General features: G+C 41.0%; 1 protein-coding gene across 41 annotated transcripts in view; it reads left to right on the top strand.

Moving 5' to 3' along the window:
- Positions 1 to 26,857, top strand: part of DLG1 (discs large MAGUK scaffold protein 1) — a 441,560-nt gene that overhangs the window by 278,694 nt on the left and 136,009 nt on the right. For 21 of the 41 annotated variants that reach the window (XM_073358919.2, XM_073358923.2, XM_073358918.2 and 18 more), the window contains 2 exons: positions 15,764 to 15,890; positions 17,577 to 17,663. In XM_073358919.2, the coding sequence (XP_073215020.1) occupies positions 15,764 to 15,890; positions 17,577 to 17,663 (214 nt within the window). The remainder of the gene's footprint in view (positions 1 to 15,763; positions 15,891 to 17,576; positions 17,664 to 26,857) is intronic. The other 20 variants (XM_073358925.2, XM_073358927.2, XM_073358933.2 and 17 more) reach the window with 1 other exon arrangement.

Raw genomic sequence — 26,857 nt, 5'->3', positions numbered from 1 at the left:
AGCCAAGTTCAGTTGTTTTAAATCTTCATGATACATTTCTAAACATACATACGTTTATTAACATTAACCCACAAAATTTCCTTGTGAAAATCAGATTTAAAAAAGTATATCTGAACAAACTTTTTTAAGAAAAACACCAGTTCAGCAAAGACCATTTTAATTTTTGTATAAAAAGACCAAATGACAGCCTTACTAAAAGATGTGCATTATAATAGCTCTGTTTAAAAAACAAATGTAAATTCATTTGCGTGAAATGGAAAGATTTGTAGTGTGTGAACAGTATATACAGAACTACTGCATAGTGAGTCACTTGTTAAAACACATTTGCCACTAATTGCAAACTAGCTGATGAAAATCCACATTTCTCTTTTTTTATGCTTTTCTAACCATCAGATTCTGAACTGTACAATTTTCTAATGAAAGTGAGTAAAGCAAAATAGAAACTTAATTTTTGTATATTATGGTTGATTTTAAAAAGCACTACTTGTTTTAACAAGAATAGCAGACACATAGAAATCAAAACATGCTGGCATATTTTTGAGCAGTAAATATTTTTTTCCAGCCAATATTTATATATAGTATCTTTTATTGTGTTGTGCAGTTCAGTAATTATTTCATTTGAAAAGCATTGCTTATTATGGAAGCTCGGGTTATTTTACCAGTGTCTGTTTCTTCGTATTCTTTGATGTAGCCAAATTAAAACACTGCACCCTAAAATTCGAAATGTAGGCAGATACTAACATTGGTTAATGCAAGATAAAGTTTTTTAATGCAGGCATAGCAAAATGTTCAATAAATTGCTTGTTGTTTGAAAACTAGATATGATTCTCTGTGAAGGAAAAACTATCAATGAATATTTTCATTGTTGACTTCAAAATTGGTCACAGATACTTTTCAGTCACTCCTGTGTTTCTCATTGAAAATGTTCCCTGTGTCTAGCAAGAATGTGGACAGGTCTATTTTCCAGATTGAGTAATGGAGAAGTAGAAAACATAGGGTGCTTATAGCAGACTGGAAATACAAGCCTGATTTCTAAAGCAATAGACCCAGGCCATAGACCTTATCCACTGGAGCCTACCTGGCACATATAAACATTTGTCAAATATCTGTATTTAGTTAGATAGTTAATTATCTGCTGCTTTGAGATCCACACATGTAGATGCAGTAGGTAAGTGTAAAGTATTAGTATTATTATTAGTCAGGTTTTTAGACAGGATAGCTAAGGCTTAGGGGTTCAGTAACTTGACTAGGAGGAATCCTGGCATAGTGGCTCTAGAAATAAACAGTGTGGGTTCTGGTCTTGAGTCTGACACTTCATAGATTCCAAAGCCAGAAGACACTATGGTGATCTTACCTCCTGTATAACATAGGCCATAGAACCTCCCCAGAACAACTCCTTTTGAACTAGAGCATATCTTTAAAATAATAATAATACAATCTTGATTTAAAAATGACCAGTGATGGAGAATCCATTGCAACCCTTGGTAAATTGTTCCAATGGTTAATTACCCTCACTGTTAAAAATTTATGCCTTGTTTGTAGAGCTGTTGATTAATCGCAGTTAACTCACGTGATTAACTAAAAAAAATTAATCACGATTAATTGCAGTTTTAATTACACTGTTAAACAATAGAATAACAATTGAAATTTATTAAATATTTTTGGATGTTTTACATTTTCAAATATATTGATTTCAATTACAACACAGAATACAGAGTGTACAATGCTCACTTTATAGTATTATTTTGATTATAAATATTTGCACTGTAAAAATGATAAAATAGTATTTTTCAATTCTCTTCATACAAATCCTGTGGTGCAATCTCTTTATTGTGAAAGTGCAACTTACAAATGTAGATTTTTTTTTGTTACATAACTGCACTAAAAAACAAAACAATGCAAAACTCCAGAGCCTATAAATCTACTCAGTCCTACTTCTTGTTCAGCGAATCGTTAAGACAAACAAGTTTGTTTACATTTACAGGAGATAATGCTGCCTACTTCTTATTTAAAATGTCACCAGAAAGTGAGAAAAGGAGTTCGCATGGGACTTTTGTAGCCGTCATTGCAAGGTATTTAAGTGCCAGATATGCTAAAAATTCGTATGTCTCTTCATGCTTCGGCCACCATCCCAGAGGACATATTTCCATGCTGATGATGCTCATTAAAAAAATAATGTGTTAATTAAATTTGTGACTGAACTCTTTGCGGGAGAATTGTACGTCTCCGGCTCTGTTTTATCCGTGTTCTGCCATATATTTCATGTTATAGTAGTTTCGGATGATGACTCAGCATTTGTTCATTTTAAGAACAGATTTGACAAAAAGCAAAGAAGGTACCAGTGTGAGATTTCTAAAGATAGCTACAGCACTTGACCCAAGGTTTAAGAATCTGAAGTGCCTTCCAAAATCTGAGAGGGATGAGGTGTGGAGCACGCTCTCAGAAGTCTTAAAATAGCAACATTCCGCTGCGGAAACTACAGAACTCAAACCACCAAAAAAGAAAATCAACCTTCTGCTAGTGGCATCTGACTCAGATGATGAAAATGAACATGTGTCTGTCTGCACTGCTTTAGGTAGTTATCAGGCAGAACCCATCATCAGTATGGATGCATGTCCTCTGGAATGGTGGTTGAAGCATGAAGAGACATATGAATCTTTAGCGCATCTGGCATGTAAATATCTTGCAGCACCGGCTACAACAGTTCCATGCAAACGCCTGTTCTCATTTTCAGATGACACTGTAAATAAGAAGCAGGCAACATTATCTCCTGCAAATGTAAACAGACTTGTTCGTCTAAGCGATTGGCTGAGCAAGAAATAGGACTGAGTGGACTTGTAGGCTCTAAAGTTTTACATTGTTTTAATTTTGAATGCAGGGGTTTTTTTTAACATAATTCTACATTTGTAAGTTCAACTTTCATGATAAAGAGATTGCACTACAGTACTTGTATTAGATGAATTGAAAAATACTATTTCTTGTGTTTTTTACAGTGAAAATATTTGTAATAAAAATAAATATAAAGTGAGGACAGTACACTTTGTATTCTGTGTTGTAATTGAAATCAATATATTTGAAAATGTAGAAAACATCCACAAATATTTAAATTATATTGTATTCTATTACTGTTTAATAGTGCGATTAATCGTGATTAATTTTTTAAATCGCGTGATTAATAGCGATTAATTTTTTTAATCTCTTGACAGCCCTACTTATTTGTAAGTCTGCATTTGTTTTGCTTCATTGGATCTTGTTGTACCTTTCTCCATTAGATTGAAGAGGCCATTATCAAATATTTGTTCCCCATGTAGGTACTTTGAGACTGTTATCAGGTCACCCCTTAACCTTCTCTTTCTTAAGCTAAATAGATTGAGCTTCTTGAGTTTATCATAATAAGGTATGTTTTCTAATTCTTTAATCATTTTATGGCTCTTTTCTGAACCCTCTCCGAAGTATCAACATCCTTGCGGATTTGCTTTAATTCACTAAGACTTTTTAAGAGCAGTTAATCAACATACTAATGGTATGTCTACACTATGAAATTAGGTCGATTTTATAGAAGTCGATCTTTAGAAATCGATTTTATTCAGTTGATTGTGTATTTCCCCACTAAGCGCAGTAGGTCAGCGGAGTGCGTCCTCAATACCGTGGCTAGCATTGACTCACAGAGTGGTGCACTGTGGGTAGCTATCCCACAGTCCCCGCTGCCCATTGGAATTCTGAGTTAAGCTCCCAATGTTTGATGGGGCAAAAACATTGTCGCGGGTGGTTTTGGGTACATGTCGTCATTCTCCCCTCCTTCCCTCCCTCCCTCCGTGAAAGCAACGGCAAACAATCGTTTCGTGCCTTTTTTCCTGGGTTACCTGTGCAGACGCCATACCATGGCAAGCATGGAGCCCGCTCAGCTCACCGCTGCTGTTGTGAGCATTTGTAAACACCTCGCACATTATCCTGCAGAATGTGCAGAACCTGGCTAGGGGTTTCCAGGACAAGGACAATTATGAGGAGGACATGGACACAGATGTTCCTGAAAGCACAGGATGTGCCAATTGGGACATCATGGCGGCAGTGGGGCAGGTTGATACAGTGGAACGCCAATTCTGGGCCTGGCAAACAAGCACAGACTGGTGGGACCGCATAGTGTTGCAGGTATGGGATGATTCACAGTGGCTGCAAAACTTTTGCATGCGTACGGCCACTTGGATGGAACTTTGTCAGTTGCCTTCCCCTGCCCTGAAGCGCAGGAATACCAAGATGAGAGCTGCCCTAACAGTTGAGAAGTGAGTGGCGATAGCCCGGTGGAAGCTTGCAACACATGACTGCTACCGGTCAGTCAGGAAACAATTCGGAGTGGGCAAATCTACTGTGGCGGCTGCTGTGATCCAAGTAGCAAATGCAGTCAGTGACCTTCTGCTAACAAGGGTGGTGACTCTGGGAAATGTGCAGGTCATACTGGATGGCTTTGCTGCAGTGAAGTGGTGGGGCGATAGACGGAACGCATATCCCTATGTTAGCACCAGACCACCTTGCCAAACAGTACATAAACCGCATAAAACTTCTCAATGGTGCTGCAAGCTGTGGTGGATCACAAGGGACGTTTTACCAACATCTATGTGGGATGGCCGGGAAATGTGCATGACGCACACATCTTTAGGAACTCAGGGCTGTTTGAACAGCTGCAAGAAGGGACTTACTTTCCAGACCAGAAAATTATCATTTGGGATGTTGAAATGCCAATAGTTATCCTTGGGGACCCAGCCTACCCCTTGCTCCCATGGCTCATGAAGCCATACCCAGGGAGCATGGACAGTAGTAAGGAGCAGTTCAACTATAGGCTGAGTAAGTGCAGAATGGTGGTAGAATGTGCCTTTGGACATTTAAAAGCTTGCTGGCGCTGTTTGCTGACTAGGTTAGAACTCAGCGCAACCAATATTCTCATAGTTATTGCTGCTTGCTGTGTGCTCCACAATATCTGTGAGAGTAAGGGGGAGACGTTTATGGAGGGGTGGGAGGTTGAGGCAAATCACCTGTCGGCCAATTTTGAGCAGCCAGACACCAGGGCCATTAGAAGAGCACAGCTAGGTACGCTGCGCATCAGAGAGGCTTTGAAAAATAGTTTCATGACTGGCCAGGCTACAGTGTGACAGTTATGTCCATTTCTCTTTGATGCAAAACCACCCCCTTTGTTGAATTTACTTCCCTGTAAGCCAGTCCCGCACCCCACTTCGACCATAGCTGGCAAAGGAAATAAAGTCCATATTGTTTTGAATCCATGCATTCTTTATTTATTTTTTAAAAAGGGAGATCACTGACAAGATAGCCTTGGTGGGGTCGGGGAGGAGGGAAAGACAAGGCCACACTGCTTATTGTAGCCGCACTACAAATCAAAGCTGTTTGAGTGACAGCCTTCTGTTGTTTGGGCCATCCTCTGGAGTGGAGTGGCTGGGTGCCTGGAGCCTCCCGCCCACGTTGTTGTGCGTCTGGGTGAGGGGGATATGGAACTTGGCAAGGAGGGCAGGCGGTTATACAATGGATGCAGCAGCAGTCTGTGCTCTTGTTGCCTTTCCTGCAGCTCCACCAGACGCCTGATCATGTCCGTTTGCTCCACCATTAGCCTCAGCATCGCCTCCTGCGTGTTCTGATCACACTCACTGTATGCTTTCCTGGCCTCTGCCACTGAATGCCTCCATGCATTAAGCTGTGCCCTATCAGTGTGGGAGGACTGCATGAGCTCAGAAAACATGTCATCGCGAGTGCATTTTTTTGCCTTCTAATCTGCGATAATCTCAGGTACGGAGATGATAGGGGGAGCATAGAAACATTTGCACCTATAGGGGGGATAAAAAGGGAGAGTAAAATATAAGATACATTTCTGAGAACAAAAGGGAGACTCTTTCACACTGAATCAAGCAATTCACAGTAGACAACACATGTGCTTTAGGGATAAGGTCGCATATTGCCTTTTATATTGAGCGCCTGCCGGTATGGTGAAACATCACACACGGCTGGGCAACAGAATTCAGTTTCCAGGCAGCCATGGTAAGCCAAAGGGTATGCAGGGTTGGCTTCTTCCGCCTTCATAACATGTGGGAATGGTTTCAAATTGCAGCACCCTCCTTTCCCATAGCAAGCAATGTCAGTTGGGTTTGCCATTTAAAAGGAGGGGCTGTGGTTTTGGGTTGGATGTGCAGCACACACCTCCCCCCTCCACATGGCTATTCTCCGGGGTGATCCCTTTTAGCCAAGCACAAACAGTCCAGCATGAACAGAGTCCTTTTACTGTTCCCTTACAAAAATCCCCCAATATCACTGTCCTGAAACTGACACAGAAAGATAAAGGCTGAATGTTGCATGAATGCTACCAAAACCCAGGACCATTCACTGCCATGCTTTGTGCTGCAGTGATTCCAGACTACTTGCTACTGGCTTGGTATGGTAAAGTGTCCTACCGTGGAGAACGAAATAAGGCAGACTTCCCCAGAAACCTTCTGCAAAGGCTTTCAGAGTACCTCCAGGAGAGCTTCATGGAGATGTCCCTGGAGGATTCCCGCTCCATCCCCAGACATGTTAACAGACTTTTCCAGTAGTTGTACTGGCCGCGAATGCATCCTAGTTCTTCAGGGCAAATCAAACATTAAACACAATTGCTTTTAACCCCTGTAGTGTAGTTACAAATGTTCACTGACCAGAGGTGCCTTCTCTGCCTTCAGGGTCCGGGAACCCACCTTGGGAGGGTATTGGCTCCAGGATGATGAAAAGGTCCTGGTTGCCAGGGAGAACGGATTCTCCACTTGCCTGCTGCACATTCTCCTCTTCCTCCTCCTCCTCCTCCTCCTCTTCCTCATCCACAAAATCCTCCCCCCTTGCAGGTGTCTATGGACAGTGGTGGGGTAGTGGTAGGGTTCCCCCCTAGAATGCCATGCAGCTGATCATAGAAGCAGCATGTATGGAGCTGTGACCCGGAGTGACTGTTTGCATCCTTTGTCTTTTGGTAGGCTTGCCTCAGCTTCTTAACTTTCACGCGACACTGCTCTGTGTCCCTGGTGTAGCCTCTCTCCACCATGCCCTGTGTGATTTTGGCATATATATTAGCATTTCTTCTTTTTGTTTGGAGTTCTGCCTGCACAGATTCTTCTCCCCATACAGCGATCAGATCCAGTGTTTCCCGTTCAGTTCATGCTGGAGCTCATTTGCAATTCTGGAACTGCATGGTCACCTGTGCTGCTGAGCTCACCACACTGACCAAACAGGAAATGAAATTCAAAAGTTCCCAGGGCTTTTCCTATGTACCTGGCTAGTGCATCAGAGTTGAAAGTGCTGTCCCGAGCTGTCACACTGGAACTCTCTGGGATAGCTCCCAGAGGCCAATACCGCCAAATTGCACAACACTGCATCTGGACTACCCCAAATTGCACAACATTGCATCTGGACTATTTTAGCGCTACTCCCCTCACCGGGGAGGAGTACAGCAGTCGATTTTAAGAGCCCTTTAGGTCAATGGAACAGGGTTGGTTGTGCAGCTGCATTGCTTATAAAATCGACCTAATGCGGCTAAATTCGACCTAACCTTGTAGTGCAGACCAGGGCTAAGTGAACGTAGGTTCTGATAACGTGTGTGTGGCTAATGTAGCCATATATAAATGTGTAATCTTGTCAGGGTTGTTTTGAATTAAGCAGGGCTCAGGCTCTTCTGGAGAGATTATTAGTTTGGTCAGCACCACTCACTTGCTTAATCTGGGGACATATCCCATCCCACTTATTTAATTTTTTTTATTGTGTCTTTACTACCAAAAAAAAAAAGAAGAAAAATGACAAGGGTGTGAGAGAGAGATTTTTGTAAAAATAGACGTGCACACACTGGCCAACTTGGAAATTCTGAAAACAAACTGCTCTGTTTAAAGAACCAGTTATGGTTGCTGAATGACAACAGTATATTTACCTGTCACATCATTTACAAAACCTAAGCTCTGAAAAGCAAGGAAGTAGGAAGTTAAGGACATGGTAAATCTTACACTGTCCATACAGTAAACATTCTTTATGTGTTAAAAGTGGTTTAATGCACATCAGAACACAGCAACCTTAGCACTGACATAAAACCAATCCTATTCTTTCACCAATAATTTCAGAACAAAGCAAACAGTGCAATCACTTCTGGCTGGGTGCATCAATATTTGACAGAACCCCCAATTCTCAGTGTTGGGAACAAGAAATCCAGGCCAGGCCCACCAGTGCCACAAACCCCATTGGGGGTTGTGTTCCAATGCAATTCTGCCTCCAAAAAGTTCACTTTCATCATGCTTTCAGACTTCAGTCACACATGCTCAGGCCTCTTGCCAGTAACAAGCATGCCTTTGCTTAGCACTTTTCCCTAGTCTGAATTTGCTAAGGAACTGTATCTATTCTCTGTACCCTTTCCCCAGCTTTGCAGGAGGGAATGATGGGAGAAATCAGAAGCCTACTATTTCTATGAGGATTATGGGGTATGGTGTACCAAGTGGGATTTCAGGAGACCCACAGTTCAGCACCACAGATCAAGGATGGCCTTCCATAGGTGGTTTTGATGTATGGATCCTCTTGATTGATAAACTGCAGCCTCAGTCCCACTCATGCATGTTCAGGTTCATCATGCCTGGCTTACAGATGCTAATGTAGTTGTATTGAGGAGCAACATGCTGCTCTTTCAGAAAACCAAGAGGATCTGCCTAGACTTAGGTGGCCATTGCATTGCCTGTGCTGATATCATACAACCTGTGGTTACCATTTGGTGAGGTGTGCACAAATTGATGGTAGTTGCCTGATGAATTACATTGATGAGCCAGTTGGAGGTTTTTGCCCGCTCGGCCAGAGACTGGACATCAACATGGAAGCACATCTCTTGCAAATGTCGCTAACTAATATGTTTAGATGGTGTAGAGCTCTTGGATGTAGTAATATGATATGCAGAGTCCTGGCATCTGGTGAGGTGTGCCAGCTAAGCTTGAGGCTAGAAGTATCAATGAAAAAGCTACGGCTGTTAGGGTTAAGGACAACAAGAAGGAACGTTTTTAATATAACAGTAACCAAAGAAACTCTAGGAATGTTATACACCTATTACTAGATAGAGATAGTAAAACTGTCAGTAATCATATAGTAAAGGCTAAAGTGTTAAATAAATATTTCTGGTCTATATTTGGAAAGAAGCTGGATGGCTTATTCACAGCTTACAGTGACAATGAATTATCTTCTATTTCAACAGTAACTATTAAACAGTGACTGCTGACATTAAACACTTTTAAATCTGCTGGACTAGAAAAACTTGAACCCAACAATTTTAAAATAGTGAGTAGAGGCACTCTCTCTGACACACTGATGTTGATATTTAACAAATTTTGGAATGTTGAGAAAGTTCCAGAGGACTGAAGCAAAGCTAATGTTGTGCCAGTATTTTAAAGGGATAGCTTGGATGACTTGGGTTACTGTAGGCCAGATAGCTTGACTTCAGTTCCCAGCAAAATCATGGAAAGGCTGATACACAAAGTAGTCGATAAAGAATAAAAGGAAGACAGTATAATTAATGATTACATTGATTAAAAACCGGTTAACTGACAGATCTAGAAAAGTAATTGTAAATGGGGATCATCAACCAATGGGTTGTTCCTATTGTAGTTCCTCAAGGATCTGTTTTTGGCACCGTACTATTCAGTTAACGATCAGATGAATATATAAAATCACCAGTGGTAAAATGTGCAAAAGACACTGTAATGGGGTGGCACTCATCTCTCACAAGCGCCCCCGGGTCGAGTGCATATGGTTGCACTCTCTCTCTGTTTGTGGTGAGTCTTCAATGACTCAGCCCTCCTGCCAGGTTATACACAATCTGTCTGTGAGATAAAAGCAACACAAATCCCTTTCGGGGATTTTGGGAAAAGTCCAACAGATGTCTCTCTCAGTTTGTCCCTGCTCCGGAATATTGCAGTGCCCCAGGGTTCCTTCCCTGGAGGCAGTGTCTTTGCCATCTCAGGGCCTTTCTGGCCCCAGCTCTTCAGCTGGGCCACTATGGTTCCGTTCCCCTTCTGGGATGCCTCAAAGTCCAGGCCACTTTCACCAGCGGCTGGTGGGGGGGGGGGGGAGGCTATTCCAGGTCCCAGCCCAGGGACCCTATAGATAGCAGTTGTTCGCAATGTTCCTTTAAATAAACTGTGTTGCTGCTATAATTCCCTGGGCCATTTCCCCATGGCTCCCATATGTTCTTCACCCTTACCTCAGGGCCTTGTCCTTGTGGAGTCCTAGCAGCCAGCCTGGAGCACCATCCACTCTCCTCCAGCTCGAGCAAGGAACTCGCTCTGGCCTTGCAGCTTTTCTTATACTGACCTGCTGGACCCTGTTTGGCTGCTTCCCACACAGCCGCTCTAGGCAGCCTGGAGGACCTCTCTACTGCCCTTTTCTGGGGTGGGGTGTGGCAGGAGCACAAGTCTTCTAGCAGAGGGCCTCACACACAAAAATGGGTGGAGTGGAAAAGAATCATGGTCTATAAAATCGTGGTCTATAAAATCACGAGTGGTATGGAGAAAGTGAATAGAGAAGGAGCTATTGACTCTTTCACATAACACAAAAACCAGGATTCACCTGCTGAAATTAATAGACAGCAGGTGGGGGGGGGGGATAGGGGAGTAAGTTCTTCTTCACATGGAGCATAATCAACTAATGGGACTCATTGCCATGGGATGTTGTGAAGGCCAAAAATATAACTAGGTTAAAAAAAAATTACGTAAATTCGTGGAGGATAGTCCCATCAATGGCATTTGGCCAACATGGTTAGGTAACACAACCCAATCTGTTGGACGTCCATAAAGCTCCTACTGCCAGAAGGATCTGGCACTGGCCATTGTCAGAGACAGGATACCGGGTTAAATGGACCGTGATGTGACCCAGTATGGTCGTTCTTATGGAATGATGACAGGTGGTAAGGTGAGTTCATCTGAAGAACGCGCATTTTAATACAATCAAATGGAAGCAGACAGTGGCATGACAAGATCTAATGGATGGAAGATGAAGCTAGACATATTCAGACTAGAAATAAGGTGAAAAATGTTTACAGTGAGTAGAGTTAACCACTGGAATAACTTACCTAAGGGTGTAGTAGTTTCTCCATCAATTAAAATCTTTAAATTAAGAACATAAGAATGTCCATACTGGATCAGACTAAAGGTCCATCTAGTCCAGTAGCCTGTCTTCCGACAGTGGCCAATGACAGGTACTTCATTGGGGATTGAACAGAACAGATAATCATCAAGCGATCCATCCCCTGTCACCCATTCCCAGCTTCTGGCAAACAGGACACCATCCCTGCCTATCCTAGGGACACCATCGCTGGCTATCCTTGCTAAAAGCCATTGATGGACCTATCCTCCATGAATTTATCAAGTTTTTTTTTGAGCCGTGTTATAATCTTGGCCTTCACAACATCCTCTGGCAAAGACTTCCACAGGTTGACTGTGCGTTGAGTGAAGAAATACTTCCTTTTGTTTGTTTTAAACCTGCTGCCTATTAATTTCATTGGTGACACCTAGTTCTTGTGTTGTTAGGAGTAAATAACACATCCTTATTTATTTTCTCCACACCAGTCATGATTTTATAGACCTCGATCATATCCCCCCCTTAGTTGTCTCCAAGATGAAAAGTCCTAGTTTTATTAATCTGTCCTCATATGGAAGCTGTTCCATACCCCTAATCATTTTTTTTGCCCTTTTCTGAACCTTTTCCAATTACAATATATCTTTTTTTGAGATGGGGCGATCACATCTGCACACAGTATTCAACACAATATGATATTTTCTATTTTCTTATTATCTATCCCTTTCTAAATGATTTCCAACATTTTGTTCACTTTTATGACTGCTGCTGCATATTGAGTGGATATTTTCAGAGAACTATTCACAATGACGTCAAGATCTCTTTCTTGAGTGGTAACAGCTAATTTAGACCCCATCATTTTATATGTATAGTTGGGATTATGTTTTCCAATGTGCATTACTTTGCATTTATCAACATTGAATTTCATTTGCCATTTTGTTGCCCAGTCACCCATTTTTGTGAGATTCCTTTGTAGCTCTTCACAGTCAGCTTTGGACATAACTATCTTGAATAGTTTTGTTTCATCCGCAAATTTTACAACCTCGCTGTTTGCCCCTTTTTCGAGATCATTTATGAATATGTTGAATAGGACTGGTCCCAGTACAGACCCTTGGAGGACACCACTGTTTACCTCTCTCCATTCTGAAAATTGACCATTTATTCCTACCCTTTGTTTCCTATCTTTTAGCCAGTTGCTGATCCATGAGAGGACCTTCCTTCTTATCCCATGACAGCTTACTTTGCATAAGAGCCTTTAGTGAGGGACCTTGTTAAAAGCTTTCTGCAAATCTCATAACACTATATCCTCTAGATCACCATTGTTCACATCCTTGTTAGTCACCTCAAAGAATTCTAGTAGATTGGTGCGGCATGATTTCTCTTTACAAAAACCATGTTGACTCTTCCCCAACAAATCATGTTCATCTGTGTGTCTGACAATTCTGTTCTTTACTATAGTTTCAACCAGTTTGCCCAATACTGAAGTTAGGCTTACCGGCCTATAATTGCTGGGATCGCCTCTGGAGCCCTTTTTTAAAAATTGTCGTCACATTAGCTATACTGCAGTCACCTGGTATAGAAGCTGACTTAAATGAGGTTATATATCACAGTTTGCAGTTCTGCAATTTCACATTTTAATTCCTTCAGAACTCTTGGGTGAATACCATCTGGTCCTGGTTACTTATTATTAGTTTATCAATTTGTTCCAAAACCCCCTCTAATTACACCTCAGTCTGAGACAGTTCCTCAGATGTGTCACCTAAAAAGAATGGCTCAGGTGTTGAAATCTCCCTTGCACTCTCAGATGTGAAGATGAATGCAAAGAATTTAGTTTCTCCGTGATGGCCTTATTGTCCTTCAGTGCTCCTTTAGCATCTTGATTGTCCAGTGGCCCCACTCGTTGTTTAGCAGGCTTCCTGCTTCTGATGTACTTAACAATATTTTTGCTGTTACTTTTTGAGTCTTTGGCTAGCTGTTCTTCAAATTCTTTGTTGGCCTTGCTAATTATTTTTCAGAGTAGCAGCCGTGTTAGTCTGTGTTCACAAAAAGAAAAGGAGTACTTGTGGCACCTTAGAGACTAACAAATTTATTTGAGCATAAGCTTTCCGATGAAGTGAGCTGTAGCTCATGAAAGCTTATGCTCAAATAAGTTTGTTAGTCTCTAAGGTGCCACAAGTACTCCTTTTCTTTTTCCTAATTATATTGTTACACTTAATTTGCCAGAGTTCATGCTCCTTTCTATTTTCCTTAATAGGATTTAACTTACACTTTAGAAGGATGCTTTTTGTCTCTCACTTTTTCTTTTACTTTGCTGTTTAGTTATGGTGGAACTTTTTTGGTTCTCTATTTTTTAATTTGGGGTATACATTTAAGTTGAGCCTCTGTTATGGTGTCTTTAAAATGTTTCCATGCAGCTTGCAGGGATTTCACTTTTGGCATAGCATCTTTTAATTTCTGTTGAACTAACTTCCTCATTTTTGTGTAGTCCCCCTTTCTGAAATTAAATGCTATCATGGTGGGCTACTGTGGTGTTTTCCCCACCACAGGGATGTTAAATTTCATTATATTATGGTCACTATTACCAAGCCGTTCAGCTATAGTCACCTCTTAGACCTGATCCTGTGCTCCATTTAGGACTAAATCAAGAATTGCCTCTCCTCTTATGGGCTCCAGGACTAGCTGCTCCAAGAAGCAATCATTTAAGCAGTCATTTAAGGTATCTCTGCATCCCATCCTGAGGTGATATAGCCAGTCAGTATGGGGGTAACTGAAATCCCCCATTTTTATTGAGTTTTTTATTTTTAGAGCCTCTCTAATCTCCCTGAGCATTTCACAGTCACTATCACCATCCTGGACAGGGGGTCTGTAGTATATCCCTACTGCTGTATTCTTATTATTTGAGCATGGAATTACTATCCATAGAGATTCTGTGGTACAGTTTGGTTCATTTAAGATTTTTACTTCATTTGATTCTGTGCTTTCTTTCACATATAGTGCCTCTCCCCCACCAGCACGACTTGTTCTGTCTTTCCGATATATTTTGTACCTGGATATTACTGTGTCCCATTGATTATCCTCATTTCACCAAGTTTCTGTGATGCTTATTATATTAATATCTTCATTTAATACGAGGCACTCTAGTTCATCCATCTTCTTATTTAGACTTCTAGCATTTGTATATAAGCATTTTAAAAACTTGTCACTTTTTAGCTGTCTGCCATTACATGATGTAATTGAATGGGACTTTTTTTCATTTAACTGTTTCTCATCAGATCTTACCTGTATTTTATCTTCCATCCTCTCCTCCTCACTGGGACATAGAGAATCTCCAGTAATAGATCCTTCCCTAAGGGATCTTTCTGTCTGAACCACATGCTTCTCCATACCTGTCGGCTTTCCTCCAGCCCTTAGTTTAAAAACTGCTCTGCGACCTTTTTAATTTTAAAAATTAATTTTTTTTTAATTTTGCCAGCAATCTGGTTCCATTTTGGTTTAGGTGAAGCCCATCCTTCTTGTGTAGGCTCCCCCTTTCTCAAAAGTTTCCCCAGTTCCTAATCAAAACCCCTCCTCCCTACATCATCATCTCATCTACTCATTGAGACCCTGCAGTTCTGCCTGTCTAACTGGCCCTGCATGTGTAACTGGAAGCATTTCAGAGAATGATACCATGGAGGTCTTGGACTTCAATCTCTTACCTAGCAGAATAAGATCGTATGTTTTTCTAACAGCTGTGCTATAGCTCAGTCAGAGTGAATGTGCTTGATGCAGAAATCACTGCATGAGTGTCTCTGGCCTGTGCTAGGCAGGAGGTCAGACTAGATGATCATAATAGGCCCTTCACACCTTAAAAATCTATGAATCTGTAAATATGTGGCAGCCGGTGCTGGCAGCATGGATGAGATTTTCACACAGTGGGCATAAAATGAATATGGTGGTGATTGGTGCTCCCAATCCCACAGATGTCAGGAGCTGGACTAATTCCCCTTCCTTTTCTTGTGAATGTGGCATCAGCTTCACCAGAGGAGGAGGCTGGATTTGCAGAGACCTACAGGTACTTGCACAAGGCCCAGGAATTGCCTCATGCAGTGGCTGTGCAGGATACCATGGTTTTGTTTAGGTCTGGGAATCAGGTTAGCCCAGGTGAGCCTAGGAAATGTTAGGATGCTCTGGATCTATGTACTGAAAGGGTGGGAAACTGGTGACTGCCTGCAGTAGCAGTGGTCTTAAATCCCCACCTCTTTTCACTGCTACCAGGACAGGTTGCTTTTAGATCTTGGGTTCAATAAAGTTATAGCCACTTTGCCAAAAAAGATAATTCCTGTCCTCACTGGTGCTTATTATTTGCAATGCTTGTTGTTTAAAAAATAAATGCATAAATAAAAAAGACTGTTTGCAGTTATAGTCAAGCAAATTGACAATTATTTGACTTACTCATTTACATATGGGAGGAAGCAATATGGGAAATTTGCATTAATCTGCTTAGCTTCCATGATGGCACAGTATCCTAAACCTGAGACATTTTAAATAAACTATTAGACTGAAGAGAAGCATACGTTTGTTTTTAAAACAACCCCCTATAATACTGTATTTTACATTTGCACAAGTAATTTTACGTTTTTTTAAATCACCTAAACACTTCTTTTATTTTAAGCTTATTCTCAGCCAGTGGATAACCATATCAGTCCAGCTACTTACTTGGGACAATCTTTGCCACCATCATCACCAGGAAGATATTCCCCAATTCCTAAGGGAATGGTTGGAGATGAGGAAATTACCAGGTAAGGAGTGGTTAATCCAACTTTAATTGATGAGTTCAGGTTAGTTAATCAGGAAAGTTAACATTTTATGTGTAAATGATCAAAATGTCAGTGTGTGATGTTTCAAGAAATAAATGTAAATCTAACAATATTTTTAATACTAGTGAATATTTCCATAAGACCTATAAACTGTTTTGCTGATTTATTCTAGTTGTGCTCACTAATACTGCTGTGGTTGTGGCCATACTGATCGCATTCAGCCTAAAGTATACAAGGTCCCCCTCTCCAAACTGGATCAGATACTGTGCCCACTCAGTATGTGGGTTCCACTATGGAATTAAGATGGCATTGCTTTTAGTGTAGCATTCACTCTGCTGCATTGCCAAGTCACGTAGTGAGCTGATTGAATTTCTCACTATATTGGCATTGGAAACGCAAAGACTGATTATGTTGAATTTGCATGTAGATGATGAATTTTCTGAAGCAGCTCAGGATTTCGTGGCCATCATGACAACTATGGGGTTATCCCAGATAGGTACTGGCTCAACTCAGACAGCTGGCCACGCTTAAGATTTGGGTTTGGGGTTGGAACTGGAGGCTTGGCGGTTGGTTGCTTTGTTGATTGTATTACCGTAGCACCTGGGCACTGGATAAACACAGAACAAAAAGACAGTCACTGTCCCTAGAAAGCTTACATTTGTCATAAAGTGATTGTTCCCTCTCATGGTTTCAGGTTGGGGTTCATCTCTCCTGTCAGGGTGAGGGAGCTGTTCTAATGGTCTACCCTCAAAGATTAATGGACCAAAAAGGTTCCAGAGGGTTCTTAGGGTGAATCTTGTTCTACCAGCAGCGTTTTTCAGATACGGCCATCAAGGGCTTTTCTTGCAGCCACAGCCTCCTGGGGAGAAGTTGCAGCCCCGCCGGGGTCGCCTGGAGGGGTTGGGCCCTGCTCCCCTCTGGAGCCACAAACACCAGAGGAGCAGACAGCCAGTGTGAGTTCCCCACCTTCCCGGAGGTCATGGGGCTCAGGCTTCTGGCTTCAGCCCTGCGGGGCCTAGGCAGCAGGCTCTGGGCTTTCAAGCACAGCAGTGGGTTCCGGGCTCACCACCCCCCCGGTCCCTGCTGCCTCCCTACCCACCTCCCCACCCACCTCCCCATCCAAGACTTAATTTGTCACCCGGCTTGAGAGGGCTGAGTAAGTCTACTGTGAAAAGTGATATTTGTATGTTTGTTAAATCACTTTTCACTGCCTCCCAGCTAGCTAGCAAGTCTGCTGCTGCAAAAACTGATATTAACAAACATTCAAATATCACTTTTCAAAGCAGCAGACTTACTAGCTAGCAAGTATTAAAAAAACTGCAACCAAAAAAGCAAAAGAAACAACAACAACAAAAGACAAGAACATGCAAAGCACCTTATTTGTGTTTCTATTCTGTTTAGGTCCACTAAAGAATAGAAACAACTGTACATTATTTTTATTATGGGGGAAAAAAAACCTAATAAAGCAACCAGTATGATTTGGGCCTGTGCATATTTATTTGTTTTTCCTAAAGTTAATTAAGTATTTTAGGAAAAATTGTCATAGCAGCCACCATCAAGAGTTGGTGGCCGCACTCTGAGGCCATCAAAAAATTTGTTGTGAGAGCCCCTAACAGTCCAGTCCCTCAGTAGTTTGGTAGAAAATTATTGTACTTTTCTATCTTGCAGCTTTGAAGAAGTGGCCTGTAGATGCCCTCTTTGCCAACATCATTTTCTCAGGTCATCCTGCTGTACAGATGATATACAACAAATGAGGCAAGAGGGAAGAGGGCTGGTACACTAGTGGTGGAAATGTCATGCAGAGGCTGAACAGCTGCACCATAAATATTTTTAACTTTTTTGTTGTGGCTGTACAGAAGGCAAAGAAAAGGTTATTTTTCTCCAACATAGAAGCTGCAAAAGCTCAGGCAGCAGATTTGTTTCAGGTGGCAGGACTAGTAAATCCTGACTGTCTCAGGATACTGGGCTAGATTGACCTTTAGTTTGACCCAATATGGCCGCTCTTATGTTCTTAAAAAGAAGGGAACTTGCTTCCTCCTTGTTTGCAAATAGCCTGAATTTGGTGACCTTCCAGGCACACTGCAAAAAACATCTTTGTAGTAGGGTTTTTGGAGAAGGTGTGTTTAAGGTGTGCTTCCTCAATAATGAAGACGTTGGGAGGAACTTTTGTAGATGGCTGGCTGAGCTTCTGCTGAATTAATCATTTAATGCTGCTGATACTTAAATTATATTAATGTGTGTAAGGGCACCTAGAGCCTTAGATAGGTCTATCTGCAGTTTTAAAAATTGAAATAAATAAATATATAATTACGGACCATTCATTGCGGACTGTACAAGTCCTTGATCTTAGGGATTAGTAATTTCCTCATACAAAAATTACTCTAAAGTGAGACTCAGTATACGTGGTCTTAGGTTAGGTGCAGTTTTTACACATTGATTTACAAAATGATTTGTTTATTTCTTGAAATTTTAAAAAATAAATGAGGGACACTTACTAAAAAATTTAAGTTTATTCCCTTCCAAGTTGCAGAATTCAGAAATATTTTTTGTTTTACTTCTTTACGGCAGATTTCCATTAGAGACCTTTTAACTGGACTTTGACCTCTTTTTGTTAAAGGGAAAAAGTTCCCTTTCTACTGCAACAGATTATAGACATTTACACAGATTTGTTCTATTAGTTTAAACCAGAGTGGTATATATACATTTCCCTGCCTGCATATGAATTACATATATCTACTCATAATAAAAATACTCATAATTTTCATACCATTTCTGGGCAGTTTAACCACCTTTAGTTACTCTAGTTCCAAACTTTTTAAAGAAACAGGCACAATCCACTTGACATCTAGCAGTTTCCGAAAATGAGTTAAGTCGTTTCAGATACCTCCGTTATAATTTTTACAGTCACATTTTCCTATTTTAAATGTTGTTCTCTCCCCTGTTGCTAAATGAAACAACACTAAAAGCAGTGAAACTGACTACACCTAAAGTGCTAGACTAGCACTATACAGCATAAGTGTGGCAAATGTTAAACAGATTACGAACTGACTGGAAAATCTCAAAAATTAGTTGTCAGTGGGGAATCATCATCAAATGAAGGGGTTTCTATTGAGGTTTGTTGTAATAATTTGGAAATTAATACAACAGGTTTTTCAGGGCGTGGTTCTAGGCTTGACACTATTCGATATTTTCATCAGTGATCTGGAATTAAATATAAAATCAGTGCTGATAAAATTTTGCACGTGACGCAAAGTGGTAAATACCGATGAGGATAGGGCAGTCATTCAGCGTGATTTGGATACTTTGGTGAGATGGGTCCATTCAAACAAAGTGCACTTTAATACAGCCAAATGCATATAGGAACAAAGAATGTAGACCATACTACAGATTGAGGGACTATATCCTGGAAAACAGTGACTCTGAAAAGGATTTAGGGGTCTTATGAGTTCCCAGTGTGATATGGTGGCAAAACGGGTTAATGTGATTTATGGATGTATAAACAGAGGAGTTAGGGGGAGGTGATTTTACCTTTGGATATTGTGTTGATAAGGATGATTCTGGAATTCCATGTGCACATTTTAAAGGATGTTTAAAAATTGGAGAGTGCTGAGAAGAGCCACAAAAATGATTTGTGGGCTGGAGAAAATGATGCATAGTGGGAAACTTCAGGAGCTCAATCCATTAAATTTATAACAAGATTGAGAAATGATTTGATTAGTGTATAAGTGTCTTCACAAGGACAAAATGCTGAATTCTGATCATCATCAAAATGGTGTGTGACCTCCTTGCAAATTGAATATCATCCAGATCCATCTTTGGCAAGCTGCTTGGGGTGGTCTGGTTGTATATTCAGTTTATGTCTGTTACTGGCAATCTTGTGATTCCCAGCTCTGTAGAAGTGTTCCTTCATACACAAGCTTTGGAATTCATTAGACTTCCATTCTAATAATATGTCCATGCTAAGAAAGCTGCCAAAAACAAACCAGGGCTGGTGGAGGTGGTTGCTGGATTCAGCTTCAAAAATCCTCATTTCTCATCTAACTCACTCACTCTTTACTCTAGTGGAAAAAGGTATAACAAGAACCAATGGCAGGAAGCTGAAGCCAGACAAATTCAAATTAGAAACTAGACACAGTTTTTTAACAGTGAGGGTGGTTAACCATTGAAACAAATTACCCAAGGAAGCAGTGGATTTTCCATCACTTGAAGTATTCAAATCAAAGACTTGGATTGGACCTTTCTAGAAGATATGTTTTAGTCAAACACAAGTTATTGGATTCAAGACAGAGAGAACTGGGTGAAATTCTATGGCCTTTGTTATAGGTGGTCAGACTAGATGGTCTAATGGTCCCTTCTGGCTTTAAAATATACGCTGTCAAATGCACAAAGTAAACTGGAAAAAAAAGAGGAAAATATTTTCCTACTAATCTTTCAGTGGTAGTATTCTTAGGTCTTATAAATAATATTACATAAAAAACTTGGCACAGTAGCATAACTTTTTCATGCAGTTGCCCACACAATTGCGTATCTAATATTCATGTAAACAGTTTAACTTTGTGCATGCTATGTGGGGAATTGCATGCACTGATGTACACTTATGCAGCTATTTGGCCATTTGCACACATATTCCAATTTATACACACCCACCCACCACGTCTGTCCCTGTGATTGTGTGCACATTGAAAACTGGTTTCTATATGTCCAGATCATTATAAGCTACCACTTTTCTGAGGCATGTATGTATATAAAGGAGTGAAAGAGTAGGGTGCTAAAGGAGTTGGCAGATGTGATTGCAGAGCCATTGGCCGTTATCTTTGAAAACTCATGGTGATCAGGGTTGGTCCTGGATGACTGGAAAAAGGCTAATGTAGTGCCCATCTTTGAAAAAGGGAAGGAGGAGGAATTAATTCTGAAGCGCTTTGAGGAGAGGAAAGTGATCAGGAACAGTTAGCATGGATTCACCAAGGGCAAGTCATGCCTGACTAACCTAACTACCTTCTATGCGGAGATAACTGGCTCTGTGGATGAGGGGAAAGCAGTGGATTTGTTATTCCTTGATTTTAGGAAAAATTTTGATATGGTCTCCCACAGTATTTTTGCCAGCAAGTTAAAGAAGTATGGGCTGGAAGAGTGGACTATAAGGTGGATAGAAAGCTGGCTAGATCATCGGGCTCAACGGGCAGTGATCAATGGCTCCATGTCTAGTTGGCAGCCCGTATTAAGTAGAGTGCCCCAAGGGTTGGTCCTCGAGCCAGTTTTGTTCAATATCTTCATAAATGATCTGGAGGATGGTGTGGATTGCACCCTCAGCAAGTTTGCAGATGACACTAAACTGGAAGGAGTGGCAGATACGCTGGAGGGTAGGGATAGGATACAGAGGGCTGTAGACAAATTAGAGGATTGGGCCAAAAGAAATCTGATGAGGTTCAACAAGGACAAGTGCAGAGTCCTGCACTTAGAATGGAAGAATCCCATGCACTGCTACAGACTAGGGACCGAATGGCTCAGCAGCAGTTCTGTAGAAAAGGACCTAGGGGTTACAGTGGACGAGAAGCTGGATATGAGTCAACAGTGTGCCCTTGTTGCCAAGAAGGCCAATGGCATTTTGGGCCGTATAAGTACGGGCATTGCCAGCAGATCGAGGGACATGATCGTTCCCCTCTATTCGACATTGGTGAGGCCTCATCTGGAGTACTGTGTCCAGTTTTGAGCCCCACACTACAAGAAGGATGTGGATAAATTGGAGAGAGTCCAGCGAAGGGCAACAAAAATTATTTGGGGACTGGAACACATGACTTACGAGGAGAGGCTGTGGGGACTGGGATTATTTATTCTGCAGAAGAGAAGAATGAGGGGGAATTTGATAGCTGCTTTCAACTACCTGAAAGGGGGTTCCAAAGAGGATGGTTCTAGACTGTTCTCAGTGGTAGCGGGTGACAGACAAGGACTAATGGTCTCAAGTTGCAGTGGGGGAGGTTTAGGTTGGATGTCAGGAAAAAAAATTTTCACTAGGAGGTTGGTGAAGTACTGGAATGGATTACCTAGGGAGGTGGTGGAATCTCCTTCCTTTGAAGTTTTTAAGGTCAGGCTTGACAAAGCCCTGGCTGGGATGATTTAGTTGGGGTTGGTCCTGTTTTGAGCAAGGATTTGGACTAGATGACCTCCTGAGGTTCCTTCCAACCCTGATATTCTATGATTCTATGAAAACTTTAATTTTTCTACAATAAGAACAGGAGTACTTGTGGCACCTTAGAGACTAACAAACTTATTAGAGCATAAGCTTTTGTGGGCTACAGCCCACTTCATCGGATGCACAGAATGGAACATATAGTAAGAACATATATATATATACACATACAGAGAAGGTGGAAGTTGCCATACAAACTGTGAGAGGCGAATGAATTAAGATGAGCTATTATTAGCAGGAGAAAAAAACTTTTGTGGTGATAATCAAGATGGCCCATTTAGACAGTTGACAAGAAGGTGTGAGGATACTTAACATAGGGAAATAGATTCAATATTGTAATTATTATAATTAAAATAACATGGGTCATTACACAAGTACTCCTGTTCTTATATGACCACAGACCCAAACCCTTGGATCTGAGAACAATGAAAAAGCATTCAGTTTTCTTACCAGAAGATTTTTAATAGAAATAGAAGTAAATAGAAGGAAAGAAATCACCTCTGTAAAATCAGGATGGTAGATACCTTACAGGGTAATTAGATTCAAAACATAGAGAATCCCTCTAGGCAAAAACTTAAGTTACAAAAAAGATACACAGACAGAAATAGTTATTCTATTCAGCACAGTTCTTTTCTCAGCCATTTAAAGAAATCATAATCTAACACGTACCTAGCTAGATTACTTACTAAAAGTCTAAGACTCCATTCCTGGTCTATCCCCGGCAGAAACAGCATATAGACAGACCCACAGACCCTTTGTTTCTCTCCCTCCTCCCAGCTTTTGAAAGTATCTTGTCTCCTCATTGGTCATTTTGGTCAGGTGCCAGTGAGGTTACCTTTAGCTTCTTAACCCTTTACAGGTGAGAGGATTTTTTTCTCTGGCCAGGAGGGATTTTAAAGGGGTTTACCCTTCCCTTTATATTTATGACACTCCCAAACAAATATATTCAAATATTTGCAAAGGGAAAAACTGAAGTATACATCTGTAATAGCCATTGTTTAAATTAAAATTGTTTTAAATTGTTGATGTATCTCATAAGAGATTTAGTAAATGGTGCCATGCTGAAATAGAATGCATTGGGTGAAATACTTATCCAATTGAAGTCAAAGGTAAAACTCTTCTTGACTTCAGTAGGGCCAGCATTTCACGCTCTGGGGTTTGTTTTGTTTTGTTTTGTTTTGTTTTTTGATGTATGAAATAATGTCCCAAAGAAAAAAACTTAAGGGATATTTATTTCAGTTTTTTTCACTTAAAATTGTTACATCAGATCATACTTTGAAAATGAAAACGTATATTTATTTAAAAGTAGGAGGGTCATTGGCAACCATCGATCCAAACTGGACCATGATATACATGTAAGAGGTCTAATCAGGTGCCTGATGAATCCACTTATGGCTGACGAGCCCAATTCAAGAGCGACACAGCTTGTTAAAAATTTCACAGATCTATATGTTGTCTGAGTTATAGTCCAAGATTACAGCACGCTGCTTTCTTCTTTCTTGCTTTGCTCCAGTCCTCTGGATTAAAGCCACTTCATGTTGAGCTGCACCCAGTGCCAGATATTCCCTCCAAATTGGACAGGATTCTACGCGCTCCTCTCAGCTTTCTGTATTGACACTGAATGACTTCATATCATTTTTGCACATTTTGTGGTAGTACAATAAAGGGCAACCCCATTTTCTAGAACCGTCTCGAATCTCACTGTACAAAATATTCTTGAGCATATGGTCTCCTCCCATTCTGCTGATATGACTGAGCCATTTCAACCTGCTCTTCTTGATAGTGGTTTCTAATTGTGTTCGTCCTGCGCACTCCAGCACCTCTGTGTTTGGTATTTTGTCTTTCCACTTTATTTTCAGACTCTTACTCAGGCATTTTCTGTAGTATCTGGCTGGTGAAACTTGCCCATATGCTCAGTGTTTAGCTGATCACCATATTTGGGGTCGGGAAGGAATTTTCCTCCAGGGCAGATTGGAAGAGGACCTGGAGGTTTTTCGCCTTCCTCTGTAGCATGGGGCACGGGTCACTTGCTGGAGGATTCTCTGCTCCTTGAAGTCTTTAAACCATGATTTGAGGACTTCAATAGCTCAGACATAGGTGAGAGGTTTTTCGCAGGAGTGGGTGGGTGAAATTCTGTGGCCTGCGTTGTGCAGGAGGTCAGACTAGATGATCATAATGGTCCCTTCTGACCTTAGTATCTATGAATCTCATGTGGAAGCTATTCAGTCTCCTGATGTGCCTAGCATATGTAGTCCATGTTTCTGAACCATAAAGCAGGGATGACAGCACAAAAGTCTCGTAGATTCACATCTTCACCTTAGTTGATAGTTTGCTGTTATTCCACGCACATCTCTGTAATAGCCCAAAATTCTTAAGCTGCTTTTCCGATTCTGTTAGTCGGTTTAGTCTGAAGGTCAAGATTTCTGCTAATCGTAGAACCCAAGTAGCCAAAGCTGTCGATGACACCAAGAGATTTACTCTCCAGAGTGACGTCAGAGACTGGTTCTTCCGCCCCTTGGTACATGATCACAGTCTTCTTGAAACTAATTCTCAACCCAAAACTCTTGGGTAGATTTTCTGCATCATGCAAGAGATTTTACAGGGAAGATTAGCTATGGGCAACTAAGGCCACATCACCCACAAACAGGAAAACACTCAGAACCAGCTCTTTCACCTTGATTTTCGCTCTAAACCTTGCGATGTTGAACAAGCCTCCATCTAGTCTGGTTCAAAGATAAATGCCATTATTGCTGTCCTTAAATGTATGAAGAAGCAGGAATGAAAAGTAGGAGTAATGTGTAGGTAAAGGCATACAGTAGTGTTCAGTGATGTCAGTATGAAACAGTTAGCTGATTAACTTTTGACAGTTGTAAAATCTTGTTAACTGGTTGGCATATAAAGGAGACTTTTCTATATGGCTCTGAATCAGTCCTGTATTGTGAACTTGTTGCTGTAGGGAGTAGTTTGTAGCTTTTGATATTGTATTCTACATACATGTATGCTATAGATAATAAAAATGTATATGGCCTATAGCCAGTCCCTCCATTTCTCTCTAAAGTACCTACATACACTCAGGTTCAGAACTTCTTATACAAAGAGCAAAATTGACAATAGCAAACCTTTGTGGATTTCTGATTTATCAAACAGTCCCGAATTGTAGGTAGCAGGCTTAACACTACCACCCCTCTTTTGATACCATACCATACCTGCAGATCATGTTTGATATTGGTCCATGTTTCTCTATACATTTGTCCTCCTAGTGAACCAGCACTTAAAGTCCAAAGTAATGGTTGCCTTTATAAATCCCTAAAATAGAATCATACTGAAGACCTACTTTCTTCTCTTCACCACTAAAAGCTAGGAAAAAATAAAGTTCTCTTTCTTACTTGGGTTTGCTTAATGAGAAGACAAACTTTTTTAAGAATCTTACTCCAGCATTTTGCCTAGGCCAAAAATCAAGGATTCATAAAGTCATATGGAGCTCCTACAGAGAGAGATTTAGATAAGTGAAACACAAGTAGGTGCTGCATACAGAGCCACATTCAACTTTGTGGTACCTACTCAGTATGCCTTTGTAATCCCAACAAGAGAGTTCTCTACAGAGGCAGGAATCTGATTGAAGGTGAGTGGTGGAGAGGAGTCTGGTGGCTCAACAATGAGTCGGTACAGGGGTCTAGGCAAGGAGAAAGTATGTATTTTACAGATCGAGAATCCTGGAAAGATACTGAAAAACAGGAGACAAGAACCTCAACATAGAAAAATACAGCTTGTTTTTGGCTCATCATTTCAATGGAACTCTTCAAACACAGAAATGTTTAGAGACTAGTTATTTAGTGCACTCTAGTGATCATTTGAATGTAGTGCAGAATTTTTCTACTTAAATATTAGAAAATTCATACTATCATAGAACTGCAGGGATGGAAGGGACTTCCAGAGGTCATCTAGTCCGGCCCCATGCGCTGAGCTGGACCAAGTATACCTAGACCATCCCTGACAGGTGTTTCTCACCTATTTTTAAATTTCTTGTCTTCTACTGAAATTCTTCATCGCCTTGCTACTGTATCCACTGGCAGCAGTAAGACTAAGACCATGACTACATCAGAAAGTTTTACTAGTAGTATTTGTGCTGGCATTCAGCTGCTGATGTTGCAGTTTCGCTATAGTGCGTGCATACTTGGCTGCCTTTGCCAGTGCAAAGCATTCTCACAGCAAAAGGCACGCTGCATTATGTAGGCATCTCAGTGTACCCTGCACCACTGTCCAGCACATTGCCTTCTGGGATATATTTTGCAGTGTGTTGGGGGATACTAGCACTTCTCTCAGGAAATTGTGGGAGAATTGGGGTCAAATTCCCACAGTCCCCTCATGTCCATCCCATCATATTTTTGCACAATTTTTTAAAAATTCCCACAGTCCTTCATGCCGCTTCATGAATACTGAACAGATCAGCTGAGTCATCTTCAGCAAAAAGGAAGAAATGGATATTGGTTGACATTTAGCGAAACAGGAGAGGTATATAATTAGTACTTACTATTTACAACATAGTTTATAAAATGAAAAGGAGTACTTCTGACACCTCAGAGACTAACAAATGTATTTGAGCATAAGCTTTCGTGAGCTACAGCTCACTTCATCGGATGCATTCAGTGGAAACTACAGTGGGGAGATTTATATACATAGAGAATATGAAACAATGGATGTTACCATACACACTGTAAGGAGAGTGATCACTTAAGGTGAGGTATTAACAGGGGGAGGGGAG

The sequence above is a fragment of the Lepidochelys kempii genome, chromosome 9 (assembly GCF_965140285.1).
Source record: "Lepidochelys kempii isolate rLepKem1 chromosome 9, rLepKem1.hap1, whole genome shotgun sequence".
Lineage (NCBI taxonomy): Eukaryota > Metazoa > Chordata > Testudines > Cheloniidae > Lepidochelys > Lepidochelys kempii.
The sequence above is the reverse complement of the archived record's forward strand: the minus strand, read 5'-3'. Positions and strand labels throughout refer to the sequence as shown.